The sequence below is a fragment of the Hyperolius riggenbachi genome, chromosome 1 (assembly GCF_040937935.1).
Source record: "Hyperolius riggenbachi isolate aHypRig1 chromosome 1, aHypRig1.pri, whole genome shotgun sequence".
In the NCBI taxonomy this organism is placed as follows: domain Eukaryota; kingdom Metazoa; phylum Chordata; class Amphibia; order Anura; family Hyperoliidae; genus Hyperolius; species Hyperolius riggenbachi.
In genome coordinates this window covers 478,158,774-478,174,356 of record NC_090646.1, presented here as the reverse complement: position 1 = coordinate 478,174,356, position 15,583 = coordinate 478,158,774, and the positions used below count along the sequence as shown (strand labels likewise).

Here is a 15,583-nt window from a genome sequence, read left to right as displayed (position 1 = left end):
GCTCGGCCGCCCAGATTACTGGGGGACATCAAGTGAATGGAGTGGCTGGAGAGTAGAGATGAGCCGAAATTTTCGAAATTTCGAACTGCTTTTATTACGAATGCGAAATTTAACATTACGACCCAAATTCGTAATTTCGTAATTAATTTTCAAATCGTAATTTACAATTTCGTAATCGAAATTTCACTCCCGTAATGACGAATTTCGTGTCTCCAACCGAAATTTTACTGTTTCAGGTTTGTAAGGGTTTCTATCTCTCTAGATGTCTAAAATGAATAGCACAGCCAGTCCTCCTCCTCCTCCTCCTCCTCCTCCTCCTCCTCCTCCTCCTCCTCCTCCTCCTCCTCCTCCTCCTCCTCCTCCTCCTCCTCCTCCTCCTCCTCCTCCTCCTCCTCCTCCTCCTCCTCCTCCTCCTCCTCCTCCTCCTCCTCCTCCTCCTCCTCCTCCTCCTCCTCCTCTCTCTCTCTCTCTCTCTCTCTCTCTCTCTCTCGAGATCTGTAGTACTTCAAAACCATACTCACATTCATGACATGTCCAGGGATCAAACCCAGGCCAACCACATGGAAGACAGCTATGCTCACCACCATACCACCAAACACACACTAAATAGACTGCTAACCTAAATCTTACTTGTAGACAGTCATATGAGACACATGCTGGGTGCAGGGCTTTGTGATTGGACCATGCGATAGAGTGAGGTGCAAAAATGAAATCATGCCTAGCAGAGGATGGTTTCACAGTGCTAAATGCTAGGCTGGCTGTGGTGCAATTGGTTAGTGTGTCTGGCTGGTAACAGCAAGGTTACAGGTTCAATTCCATCCAGGCATGTCTTTTCCTTTTGCGTTCAACAGTTGTCCAAACAGAGCCAACAGAGCCCCAGATAGCCATGTAGAGTTAGGTCACAGCTAGCCTGGCTGTGGTGCAATTGGTTAGTGCGTCTGGCTGGTAACAGCAAGGTTACAGGTTCGATTCCATCCAGGCATGTCTTTTCCTTTTGCGTTCAACAGTTGTCCAAACAGAGCCAACAGAGCCCCAGATAGCCATGTAGAGTTAGGTCACAGCTAGCCTGGCTGTGGTGCAATTGGTTAGTGCGTCTGGCTGGTAACAGCAAGGTTACAGGTTCGATTCCATCCAGGCATGTCTTTTCCTTTTGCGTTCAACAGTTGTCCAAACAGAGCCAACAGAGCCCCAGATAGCCATGTAGAGTTAGGTCACAGCTAGCCTGGCTGTGGTGCAATTGGTTAGTGCGTCTGGCTGGTAACAGCAAGGTTACAGGTTCGATTCCATCCAGGCATGTCTTTTCCTTTTGCGTTCAACAGTTGTCCAAACAGAGCCAACAGAGCCCCAGATAGCCATGTAGAGTTAGGTCACAGCTAGCCTGGCTGTGGTGCAATTGGTTAGTGCGTCTGGCTGGTAACAGCAAGGTTACAGGTTCGATTCCATCCAGGCATGTCTTTTCCTTTTGCGTTCAACAGTTGTCCAAACAGAGCCAACAGAGCCCCAGATAGCCATGTAGAGTTAGGTCACAGCTAGCCTGGCTGTGGTGCAATTGGTTAGTGTGTCTGGCTGGTAACAGCAAGGTTTGATTCCATCCAGGCATGTCTTTTCCTTTTGCGTGCGCGCGCTGCGCCATTGAACCCCATGGGGTATTTTGCGTGCGTAAAACTTTACGCATGCAAAACTTTGTGCTCGGTGTTTGGACAACTGTTGAACTCAAAAGGAAAAGACATGCCTGGATGGAATCGAACCTGTAACCTTGCTGTTACCAGCCAGACACACTAACCAATTGCACCACAGCCAGGCTAGCTGTGACCTAACTCTACATGGCTATCTGGGGCTCTGTTGGCTCTGTTTGGACAACTGTTGAACGCAAAAGGAAAAGACATGCCTGGATGGAATCGAACCTGTAACCTTGCTGTTACCAGCCAGACGCACTAACCAATTGCACCACAGCCAGCCTAGCATTTAGCATTTGAAACCATCCTCTGCTAGGCATGATTTCATTTTTGCACCTCACTCTATCGCATGGTCCATGGTCCAATCACAAAGCCCTGCACCCAGCATGTGTCTCATATGACTGTCTACAAGTAAGATTTAGGTTAGCAGTCTATTTAGTGTGTGTTTGGTGGTATGGTGGTGAGCATAGCTGTCTTCCATGTGGTTGGCCTGGGTTTGATCCCTGGACATGTCATGAATGTGAGTATGGTTTTGAAATACTACAGATCTCTGGGAGAGAGAGAGAGAGAGAGAGAGAGAGAGAGAGAGAGAGAGAGAGAGAGAGAGAGAGAGAGAGAGAGAGAGAGAGAGAGAGAGAGAGGAGGAGGAGGAGGAGGAGGAGGAGGAGGAGGAGGAGGAGGAGGAGGAGGAGGAGGAGGAGGAGGAGGAGGCTGGCTGTGCTATTCATTTTAGGCATCTAGAGGGATAGAAACCTTTGCAAACTTTAAAATACTAAATTTCGTAATCGTAATTACGAAAATTTGCGTAATGTGCGAAAATTACGAAATTTCGATTACTGCTAAAATCGTAATTGTAGTAATTTCGCGAAATTTCGGAAATTCGTAATTAGGTCATTACGCTCATCCCTACTGGAGAGGACGTTGAGGGAGCCCATGCACCTTATGGGGCTGGAGGAAGCCCCGGGTAAGTATAACCACTTGACCACTGAGTTTTTTACCCCTTGAGGAGCAGAGGAATTTTCACCTGTCAGCGCTCCTCCCATTCTTTCGCCAATAACTTAATCACTACTAATCACAGCGAAATTATCTATATCTTGGTTTTTTTGCCACCAATTAGGCTTTCTTTGGGAGGTACATTACACTAAGAATTATTTTATTCTAAATGGATTTTAATTGGAATAACAAGAAAAAAATTGAAGGAATTCATTATTTCTCAGTTTTCGGCCATTATAGTTATAAGATGTTCTACTGTTGATAAAACCCACACATTTTATTTGCCCATTTGTCCCAGTTATTGCAACATTCAAATGATTTCCCAAGTACAATGTATGACGCCAATATTTTATTTGGAAATAAAGGTGCATTTTTTCAGTTTTGCATCCATCACTATTTACAAGCCCATACATTAAAAAAATAACAGTATATACCCTCTTGACATACATATTAAAAAAAAATCAGTCCCTAAGGTAACTATTTATGTATTTTTTTTAATTCAAATTTTCAGTGTTTTATTAACTAAAATGCATTTTGCAGAAATTTTACTATTTGGCCACAAGATGTCCTCACTCATTATTTCCGATTCACATACGTAAGTACGTGAATCGGAAGTAATGCATGGTAGTGTAACACCAGGAATATACAATGAAGCAAGAATCTAATAGATGCCACATTAATTGACTCAGGGACTTAGATTAATAAATGGGAACTGCGTTCTCATTCATTCATTTCCCCCTAATGGGCAGTGACAGTAGCGCACACGGCTCTGCGTGAGGGAGTGAGCAGCGGTCGCCTACCACTGAACACAAAGATTGATGGCCCTGGGATTTCAAGTGAAAGAAAAAGCACCATGGACCAGAGCTGCACGCAGAGATCAACCAGACACAGGCAGATGACAGTCAGCAGGATTCTCGAGGCTCTAGGGCAGTGGTTCCCAACCCAGCTTCGGGTATGTGTCGCAGTGTCAGCTCTCGGAGGAAAGCAGCGCAGTGGAGGGAGAGCTGTGGGCAGCAGCGGAGAAGGGGGCCATCTCCCCCCCTTCCCTCACCAAGGGTGCTCTCCCTCCCTCGCTCTCTCCTCCGGAACAAACTGCGGTCATGCGTTTGCAGCGGGCGGGACTTACCTTCCGTGTCGCTTCAAGCGTCGGAAGTTCTGGTGCCGCAGCCGCTGCTCTGGATCAGACCAGAGTAGTGGCAAATCATCCTGCGACGAGACCAGACGGAGACACGGAAGGTAAGTTCCGCCCCTCTGCCAGCCACCGCACTTCGTTCCGGAGGAGAGAGCGAGGGAGGGAGAGCACCCTGAGGTACCGCTCTCCTTCCCTTGCTCTCTCCTCCTGGGGGGGGGCACCTGGCTACATATACTGGGCACATATACACCTGACTACATATACTGGGCACATATACACCTGACTACATATACTGGGCACATATACACCTGACTACATATACTGGGCACATATACACCTGACTACATATACTGGGCACATATACACCTGACTACATATACTGGGCACATATACCCCTGGCTACATATACTGGGCACATATACCTCTGGCTACATATACTGGGCACATATACCCCTGGCTACATATACTGGGCACATATACCCTTTGCTACATATACTGGGCACATATACCTCTGGCTACATATACTGGGCACATATACCCTTTGCTACATATACTGGGCACATATACCCTTTGCTACATATACTGGGCACATATACCCCTGCCTACATATACTGGGCACATATACACCTGCCTACATATACTGGGGACATATACCTCTGGCTACATATACTGGGCACATATGTCCCTGGCTACATATACTGGGGACAACTGGCTGTTATGTGCATTTACTGGTGAAAAGCTGTCTCTTATTATGTGCATTTACTGGTGAAAAGCTGTCTCTTATTATGTGCATTTACTGGTGAAAAGCTGTCTCTTATGTACATTTACCGGCGATAAGCTGTCTCTTATGTGCATTTACTGGTGAAAAGCTGTCTCTTATTATGTGCATTTACTGATGAAAAGAGGTTTCTTATTATGTGCATTTACTGGTAAAAAACGGTCTCTTATGTGCATTTACTGGGGAAACGCTATCTCATGTGCATTTACTGGTGAAAGGCTGTCTGTCATTACCTGCATTTACTGGTGAAACGCTGTCTCTTATGTGCATTTAGTGGGGAAACGCTGTCTATCATTACATGCATTTAGTCTACGTGTCACGGAGATCTGAACGTTTGGTTTGATGGGTCACGACTCCAAAAAGGTTGGGAACCACTGCTCTAGGGGAAGGTACATGGGGATCTGCAATGGCTGCAAATGTCACATAAAACTGCCAGCTACCTCTCTAGATAATCTTGCTATAGGTAAATCCTTTCACAGTTTTAATTATAAATATATATATATATATATATATATATATATATATATATATATATATATATATATATATATATATATATATATATATATAAACAAGGCCACACATTTCATAATAAGGTTGTGGAAGTAGCCATCTGTGCCTTTCTGACTCTTACCTATGACGTATACTTCCTTAACATCACTTTGAGCAGATGGGGTTTCCCTGTCAGACTGGGGGCTCCAATACATACAAGTATATTCAGCCTGATCTGTTTTTGTGATGTTCTGCATCATATGTAATCCTTTGTGCGAAAAAGGTCCCATGATCTCTTCTCCTTCTCTGTAGATGCGATAGACGGTTACCCGGACTGGAGAAGGAGCTACACACTCCATAGTCACATTTTCTCCCATTATGAATGCTGCATATGGAGGTACGACATTTAGCAATGGAGCACTGGACAAGGCTGAAATAGTGAGATTAAAAATAACATATTTTGTATTAGAGTTAAGGAATATTCTTATTACCCTATCAATATGAACCACCAATTTAAAAAAAACAGGAAGAGGAAAAAAACAGGAACTTATTTTGAAATTCAAGTTTTGGCCATGTAACTGTGTAACCCGATTTATCCGTTAGAACTGGGCTCCGGCTGAGAGGAATCCACCAGACATGGACTCAGATGAAATTATCAAAGATTTATTTGCGACCTAATGGTGGTCACTGGTAGCTTCAATCAAACCGTAACACTTCAATAACACAATACACCTCCCTTGCACATCACAGGTCAAAATACATAATCTTCTAGCGGAATAAAAAGGTTAAGTTACATACAAATTATATATGAAAGGTGGGCTACAACGGTCTTCTTGTACAACAATCAATCACTTTACAGCATGTTTACATCACAGTACCACTGTTGGGGCGTGGGCTGGGAAAGGGGATGGTCTACTGAGCAATTTCAGTTTCTAAACAGTTCTCAGTCCCTTGCACCCAAGTCCAAGCTATATTGCTCAGCAAAACCTTAGGGGAACTCGTGACAGTTCTTAAAGATGGTGCTGAACAGTTTTCACAGTTCGTTGGCTGATCCCATAAGGGTGTTCACCTTGCTCAAAGATCTTTACCCTTAATAATCTACCACAAATCCACTTTACACTTAACACACCTGTCTGGATAGAGCCTCCCAAAATAACAAACAAAATAAAATATAAATCAAACAATCAAAAAGGGTTAGGAAAATAAAAGTAAACAAAATAAAGTATAAAAGTGACCAATGCACCCAGCTATACCACTCAGATCACCCTCCCACAATATAACTCTCTTTTGGTGCACTTTGACTTTTAGGCTGAATGAACTCTAATTTAGAGTTGTTGCAAAACTTGTACTCCAAGTAAGTGAACTCTGTATCTTGGTCAGAGGTCAGTTCACTCCTCAGGGTAGCACACTTTTAGTATCACAATACGCAATGCAACACCTCCTTTTTTTCACTTATCTTCTTTAATACTGACAGGTTCTCTTTACTCTCACGACCTTAGTTATCTCCTCGCTCTTTAGGACCGTGTACTCAGGTAATATGCATAAATCACACTTTGGTTCACTTCTTGTATCACTCGCTTAGTAACACTTCAGAACATAGTACAGAAGAACACATGGACTTCAACTCTTGACTTGAAACGGACTTGACAGGCACACTGTCTCTGAATCAGGCTTAAAGCAAGTGGGTGGCTGTGTCAGCTCAGTGGGGTGCTTAACCACTTAAAGACCAGCTAACACCCATAGGCGTCAGCAGGTCTTAAGTGGGTTACCATGGAAACGGTCAGTTCACGGAGGGTGTCTCCATGAACAGCCGGAGAGCCGCCGATTGCTGCTCGCCGGCAAAATGTAAAGATGCGGGGAAGAAATCCCCGCTGTTTACATCATATGGATATCCGTCCTGCGCAGCTCACAGGGGGAGAGGGACGGAGCGCCGAAAACACTGCGGAGGGGGGCTTTGAAGAGCCCCAGCCCCCCCCCCCCCCGCAAAGCGCAGCAAGCCGGCGGCGATCAGACCCCCCCAGGAGGACATCCCCCTAGTGGGAAAGAAAGGGGGTAAGTCTGATCGCCCTGGCTCTTTCCTGATCTGTGCTGCGGGCTGGAGAGTCCACCCAGCACAGATCAGGTAAACCACCCCTGGTCCTTAAGTGGTGGAGGCTGATAATGTCTCTTGTAACAGAAAGGCTTCACACTCAATACACTTCATATAGTCAGCAGCAGATTCCTTCACTTTAGCTGGCAGCAACAACTGTATCTGTATCATCAATACAATGTCTCTGTATCTTTTAAGGCCTTTGCACACAGATAGTCTCTAGTAACAGCACCATGAACAGGCCTGACCTCTTCAGGTTCTGGGTTGCTATATTTCTATCTCAGAAAGCCTCTGCTGAACACTGGCTACTAACTGAACACACACTGTAACTTGAAGTTGGCTCTAGGGCCCATACTCATCTGGCTGCCGGATTTCCTTTCTGTCCAGGCTAGCTCGGATTTGCTCTGTGTACGCTGCCTCTGGGCAATGGTTACTGTCTGGCCTGATTGCCGCTGTCTCTCTGCTTTGCTATGGTTGCTGCATGGCTGCCGGGGTCCCCTCTTAGCCTCTGGGGTGACTGCTGGTCCCCGCTCTCTCTGCCGCCTCCTGACTCCTTAAGTTCCTCTCTCCACTCCACACGACTGGTGCGCTCTGGCTGGTTCTAACCAGTTCCCTCCGGCTACACCCTTCTAGCTCTGCCCCTCCGCGCCTGCGCTGTAGCTTCCAACAGGCCGTCCTGTGTGAATTCTGGCCCATTTCCACAGCATATCATCTTGCTGACATGGGAGAGGGTCTGCTAACTGACTGGCAACCCTGACAATTGTGTGTGTGTGTGTGTGTGTTTACGGTGCTTTCTGACTTTTTTTTTTCTCAGTATTGATTATAGTGATGAAGGGTTGGAAAATACAAATATAGGCTTCAGTGGCGGACACAGCCAGCAGTGGGCCCCTGTGCAAAATCTCAATTGTGGGCCCCCATGACCGCGGCAAAAAATGGGCGTAGTTATAACCTGCAAAAATGGGTGTGGATAGAACCTGCGGCGTCTAGCGCCGCAAAAAATGGGCGTGGCAATGACCAGATAAGGGCGGAGCTAACTGTAATTTAAAGTGATCCCGGGGTGAGAGTGATATGGAGGCTGCCATATTTATTTCCTTTTAAACAATACTAGTTGCCTGGCGGCCCTGCTGATCTATTTGGCTGCAGTAATAAACTGAATTACACCAGCAACAAGCATGCAGCTTAATCTTCTCAGTTCTGACAATATTGTCAGAAACCCCTGACCTGCTGCATGCTTGTTCAGGGTCTATGGTTGAAAGAATAAGAGGCAGAGGACCAGTACGGCAACCAGGCAACGGGTTTTGCTTAAAAGGAGAGAAATATGGCAGCCTCAATATTATTCTCACCTCAGGTTCCCTTGAAAAGTGCAACGCAAAGACAGTGGGCCCAAGTTTTGGTGACCCTTTCCCCAGAAAATTCACATAATTGTGCAGGTTTTCTCAAGAAAATACACATAATGTGAGCATATTTGCCCAGAAAATACATTCAATCATGTCGGCAGATTTGCCCAGAAAATACATTCAATCATGTCGGCAGATTTGCCCAGAAAATACATTCAATCATGTCGGCAGATATGCACAAAAAATACATTCAATCATGTCGGCAGATATGCCCAGAAAATACATTCAATCATGTCGGCAGATATGCCCAGAAAATACGTGCAATCATGTCGGCAGATATGCCCAGAAAATACATTCAATCATGTCGGCAGATATGCCCAGAAAATACGTGCAATCATGTCGGCAGATATGCCCAGAAAATACGTGCAATCATGTCGGCAGATTTGCCCAGAAAACACATGCAATCATGTAGCAAATTTGCCCAGAACATACATGCAATCATGTGGCAGACCTGCCCAGAACATACACGCAATCATGTGGCAGACCTGCCCAGAACATACACCTGCTAATATAAATAATAAAAAAAAACATTTACTCACCTGCAGCAGCAGACCTCCTGTCCCAGCCTCCATCCGGCGCGCAGCTCCCATGGGTGGTTGGGTGGATAGGTAGCCTGGTGGGTGAGTGGGTAGGTAGGTAGCCTGGTGGGTAGGTAGCCTGGTGGGTAGGTAGGTAGGCAGCCTGGTGGGTGGGTAGGTAGGCAGCCCTTAGCCGGGTGGGTAGGTAGCCTGGTGGGTGGCTGGGTAGCCGGGTGGGTAGGTAGCCTGGTGGGTGGCTGGGTAGCCGGGTGGATGGGTAGGTAGCCGGGTGGGTAGGTAGGTAGCCTGGTGGGTCTTTAGGCAGGTAGCCTGTTGGGTTGGTAGGTAGCCGGGTGGGTAGGTAGCCTGGTGGGTGGGTAGGTAGCCAGGTGGGTGGTTAGGTAGCCGGGTGGGTGGTTAGGTAGCCGGGTGGGTGTGTAGGTAGCCGGGTGGGTGGTTAGGTAGCCGGGTAGGTAGCCGGGTGGGTAGGTAGCCGGCAGGGTGGTTAGGTAGCCGGGTGGGTAGGTAGCCGGGTGAGTGGGTAGGTAGGTAGCCTGGTGGGTGGGTAGGTGCCGGGTGGGTGTGTCGGTAGCCGGCAGGGTGGTTAGGTAGCCGGGTAGGTAGCCGGGTGGGTAGGTAGCCGGGTGGGTGGTTAGGTAACTGGGTAGGTAGGTAGCCGGGTGGGTGGTCAGGTAGCCGGGTGGGTGGGTAGCCGGGTGGGTGGTTAGGTAGCCGGGTGGGTAGGTAGCCGGGTGGGTAGTTAGGTAGCTGGGTAGGTAGCCGGGTGGGTGTGTAGGTAGCCGGGTGGGTAGGTAGCCGGGTGGGTGGGTAGGTAGCCAGGAGGGTAGGTAACCAGCAGGGTGGTTAGGTAGCCGGGTGGGTAGGTAGCCGGGTGGGTGGTTAGGTAGCCGGGTAGGTAGCCTGGTGGGTAGGTAGCCGGGTGGGTGAGTAGCTATCCAGGTGGGGGGCCCGACTCCCAAGGGCGTAGGGCCCGTGGTCGCAGCGGTCGCCTTGGCGACCGGGCCCGGCTCCTGAGGAGGCGGGGGAGGGGCCCGGGGGGCCCATCTCCGTTTGGAGGGCCATGCGCCCGTTCGCGCTGGTAGGAGGGAGCCGCAGCCGCGGGGAGGGCAGCCCGACCTCTTCCTCCCTTCCTCTCCCCGGGGCCCCCCCTCAGATGCAGAGTAAGCGGCTAACGGAAGCGCTATAGGCAGAACTCACCTCCCTGCGTTCCACTCGCCGCTGATCTCCTCTCTGGCTGGCTCTGCATAGATGTTGTTACACACGCAGCTTCCGGCTAAACAGGAAGCTGCGTGTGTAAGCATCTATGCAGAGCCAGCCAGAGAGGAGATCAGCGGTGATTGGAACCAGGGAAGGAGGTGAGTTCTGCCTATAGCGCTTCCGTTAGCCGCTTACTCTGCATCTGAGGGGGGGCCCCGGGGAGAGGAAGGGAGGGAGAGGTCGGGCTGCCCTCCCCGCGGCTGCGGCCCCCCCCTCCATTATGGGGACGGGCAGCTACCTAATCTATCCTGGGAGGCAGCTACCTAATCTATCCTGGGGGGCACCTACCTAATCTAACCTATACTGGGGGGCAGCTACCTAATCTATCCTGGGGGCAGCTACCTAATCTATCCTGGGGGGCACCTACCTAATCTAACCTAATCCTGGGGGGCAGCTACCTAATCTAACCTATACTGGGGGGCACCTACCTAATCTATCCTGGGGGCAGCTACCTAATCTATCCTGGGGGGCACCTACCTAATCTAACCTAATCCTGGGGGGCAGCTACCTAATCTAACCTATACTGGGGGGCACCTACCTAATCTATCCTGGGGGCAGCTACCTAATCTATCCTGGGGGGCACCTACCTAATCTAACCTAATCCTGGGGGGCAGCTACCTAATCTAACCTATACTGGGGGGCACCTACCTAATCTATCCTGGGGGGCAGCTACCTAATCTATTCTGGGGGGCAGCTACCTAATCTAACCTATACTGGGAGGCACCTACCTAATCTATCCTGGGGGCAGCTACCTAATCTATCCTGGGGGGCAGCTACCTAATCTAACCTAATCCTGGGGGGCAGCTACCTAATCTAACCTATACTGGGGGGCACCTACCTAATCTATCCTGGGGGCAGCTACCTAATCTATCCTGGGGGGCACCTACCTAATCTAACCTAATCCTGGGGGGCAGCTACCTAATCTAACCTATACTGGGGGGCACCTACCTAATCTTTCCTGGGGGCAGCTACCTAATCTATCCTGGGGGGCACCTACCTAATCTAACCTAATCCTGGGGGGCAGCTACCTAATCTAACCTATACTGGGGGGCACCTACCTAATCTATCCTGGGGGGCAGCTACCTAATCTATTCTGGGGGGCAGCTACCTAATCTAACCTATACTGGGAGGCACCTACCTAATCTATCCTGGGGGCAGCTACCTAATCTATCCTGGGGGGCAGCTACCTAATCTAACCTAATCCTGGGGGGCAGCTACCTAATCTATCCTGGGGGGCAGCTACCTATTCTAACCTAATCCTGGGGGGCAGCTACCTAATCTATCCTGGGGGGCACCTACCTATTCTAACCTAATCCTGGGGGGCAGCTATCTAATCTATCCTGGGGGGCAGCTACCTAATCTATCCTGGGGGGAAGCTACCTAATCTATCCTGGGGGGCAGCTACCTCATCTAACCTATACTGGGGGGCACCTACCTAATCTATCCTGGGGGCAGCTACCTAATCTATCCTGGGGGGCAGCTACCTAATCTAACCTATACTGGGGGGCAGCTACCTAATCTAACCTATACTAGGGGGCACCGACCTAATCTAATTTATACTGAGGGCACCTACCTATCTAACCTATACTGGGGGCACTTACTTATCTAACCTGTATTGGGGGCACCTAGCTAGCCTATACAGGTGGCAACTAAACTGGCTACCTATATTGGAGGCACCTACCTAACTAACCTATACTGGGGGCACCTACCTATCTAACCTACGCTGGGGGCAACTATTCTGGCTACCTATATTAGAGGCACCCACCTAGCTAACCTGTACTGGGGGCACCTATCTATCTAACTTATACCGGCGGCGCCTGCCTATCTCACCTATACCGGGGGCAACTATACTGGCTTACCTATGCCTGACTACCTATACTGGGGGTACCTATAGCTGGCTATAGGGATTTTGATATGTGTGTGCATCCGTCGGGTGTTGTCGGGGGAGGGGGGGCTGTTGTTGCCGGGGGGGGTCCAAAATCCAGATTCCGCATCGGGGCCCAGAGGTTTGTAGCTACGCCACTGCCGACTCCTATCCTCCCTCTCTCACCTCGGGGGGCCCCCCTCCCGGTATGCGTGGCAGGAGAGCGGAAAATACTTGGAGACATATCGGAGACCAAGCGGCTGGGCCTTTAGCGCCTGCTGGAGCCCCGGAGACTTCCTGTATTTTCCGCTCTCCCGCCGCATGAAGGGGGGCCCCGAGGCATGAGGGGGGGGCCCCGAGGTAGGGGGGGGGAGTCGGGGCCCCCCAGGTAAAAAAAAAAAGTACAATAAAAAAAAAAAAACAGCAATACTTAATGGGCCCCTGAAGCAACGGAACTTCAGGGGCCCTCGTGCGGCGGCACGGCCGTATGTCCGCCACTGATAGGCTTGTGTTTTACTCCAAGACTGAGGCACTGAGGATGTATATGAAAATTATTCACATACTCAAACGATTCACACTGAGGAATTACTAAATCTGGTGGACCCCCTTTATCACATTATATTTTTTTGACAGAAAAATGTGAACATTTCAGTCAGAATTCCTTTGAAATTATTTAAATAAATATTTGTAGTATAAAATGAGCGAGTGTCAGAGCCCTTCCTTTCTCTCCCCTCAGGCTGTGTCAAATTCCTGATGGCCCGCTCCTACTTCTCACTGCATGTTGTGTTGTGATGTCGTATTTCATTTGTTTGTGCCCACACTATTCCCTATCACAGATTCTTTGTGTGTGTGTGAGGTTTTAGGAATGACTAAATAAAACATGGCTACATGCTGAGATAACTTTGCTTTGTCAGGGTCTGTGTCAGATCTAAATAAAGAACATTATTAGTGGGATGGGTGGCAGTGTTTTCAGTGTAATGTGATACTGAACACTTTGCACAGTAAAATGTAATTTATGGGTGAATAAATCTATATAAATCAGAGATGAGCAGAAACTAAGCCAGTGTGAATCTACGCGTCGTCGTAGTTCGCATCTACGCATCATAGTTCGTAGGCGAAGTTTCAAAACTACACTTACACATTTACGCCTAGCGAAGTACCACTATGCGGAGTTTAGGCCCGCTACGCGTAGTTAACATGTGTGTTGCGAAGTAAACTATGAATGCGGTAAACGCGTCTATTTTTCCTGTACGGATCAAATTTCCCCTTGCTTATGCCCAGAAATATTATTGCTCGTTGTATGTGTATAAAATTACACATTGGAAAGGGGAATGTACGTATATAACAGTTCCATATTTGAAAATTTAAAGGGGAATTAACACGGAAATGTTTCCGCATAAGGGCATGAGCATCTGCATGCACTACGCGTAATTTCGTATTTTAACGCGTAGTCTATAAAATGCATCCATAGTTGAAATTTGATTTAGAAGTCGTAGTTTGGCGAAGCATAATTGCAGCAAACTACCCATATTTCCAGCGTAGCGTAGTTGGCTCACAACGATCATCCCTGATATAAATCAAGTGAAGTTGCCATCTCATCTCTTTTGTAACTTACGCTTATGAACAGCACAGGTTGAGCTTGCCTAGACATGGCTTTGGAACTAGCTGAGCCTAAGTAGTAACATTAAACTGCTATGTTCACATATTTCTAGTTTCATTGCCCTGCTAGGAAAACACTTGCTTTGTTACTGACTTCCTCCCACTACTCTCCTCTCACACCTGTGAGGTAATTGGGGAACAATTCCCAAGGGCCAAAAGGAGGGGGCTGTTTAGGGGCTACTTAATTTTTGTATCTGGGGACACCCGAGATGCAGAAGTGGCAATCCTGGTAATAAGGTGACCGTGTTGTAGAACAGACCAAAAGACCAAAACAGTGCAAAAGAATTATCCTTGTTGTAAGTATAATGCGAGTTGCACTATTTTTTAAGTTACTTGTACAAACACCAGTAAAATGTACGTGAATATAAGCCCAGATCCTGCTCAGTGCCACACAATTTTAAAATTCTTCTGCAATGGGGCCAACTGTAACAAGAAGTGAAAACTACCCAAAGTAGTCGCATTAGTTATTTCAATGTCATCCCCTTAATTTTAGTAGTGCATAATCAAGCTATGTTTGCTTCAATATTAGTTTTTATGTGGCCACAGCTAAAGGCAGGTTAATTTTTTAGAACAAGCAGGCACAAGGACATAAGCCCGCTCATGGACATCTGCACCACTGAAACTGAAAGTGGCACATGTGTAAAACTTCACCTCCAAAAATGTATCTGATCCCACGTATGGCAGGCACAGTGCTGTGAGATCAAAGCAACAACAGTGTTCAAGCTTCAGCTTATTTTTCTCATGTGGTTAGTCTGACCTATCTCTGATTGTTTCTACATATACCAACTTTAGCTTGTCCACCATTTTGTTTTAACACTACATGACTTGGTCTTGGTTTGTTCAACATATACTGCCTTATTTGCCCCTTTCTTGTTCACCATACTGTAGGACTGCTGCCTGACCTCAGCTTGTCCACCATGCCGGCTTACTAGTCTTCTTGTAGCTACCCACTGCCAAACCTCTTCATAACAATATCTCACCACCAAGATAGAAGCTGGAGACTTTTCTCAGTTGGTAAAACTCAGAACAAGTTTTAAACATTCTCTTGTGAGCTGGCCAACTCATTTATTTTAATTAAACAGGAGGAGATAAATCCTCTGTTGTCCAAGCTCCAAATTACTTTCTTACATGTTAAGCTTGGCCTGTCCCGTATTGTTGCCATGTGTATTGGTCTTGACTCACTGTATTACCTGAATGTTGCCAAATCTGACCTCAGATTGTCCCCTGCACTGATTGCCTGAATGTTTTTGGACCCAAACTCAGCTTGTTCACTGTATTGCCTCAATGCTTGCCCGGCCTGACCTTGCCCTGTTAACTTCTGGTGTAGGAGGGCCTACAGTACTCCTGGGCCTGCCTAACAATGACCTTCCAGTTTTCAGGAACCCCAATATACACATTATCACTATTAACTACAACTTAGGGTTATTGGAGTAATATGGTGTGGAATGTAGATACAATTACCCAGGAATTGTTCACTTATAACATATGCAGCGATCATTATCCCTCTATAACAAGTGTTTATGTCCTCTATAAGATAAAGGTGCCTGTCATGCTCCCATAATAACAAGTGTAGTAATGTTGCTCTTATAACAAATGTGTCACCATTTTCCCCTTCAAATAAGTAACATAACCATGTTCCCCATATAAAAGTGCGGCCATTATGCCTTATTCCTAACAAATGTGGCCACCATGTGCTCTTAAAACCCC

General features: G+C 47.5%; 1 protein-coding gene across 3 annotated transcripts in view; it reads right to left on the bottom strand.

Annotated features, from left to right (window-relative positions):
• Positions 1 to 15,583, bottom strand: part of LOC137554677 (Fc receptor-like protein 5) — a 75,294-nt gene that overhangs the window by 22,227 nt on the left and 37,484 nt on the right. For all 3 annotated transcript variants that reach the window (XM_068271516.1, XM_068271515.1, XM_068271517.1), the window contains exon 5: positions 5,214 to 5,501. In XM_068271516.1, the coding sequence (XP_068127617.1) occupies positions 5,214 to 5,501 (288 nt within the window). The remainder of the gene's footprint in view (positions 1 to 5,213; positions 5,502 to 15,583) is intronic.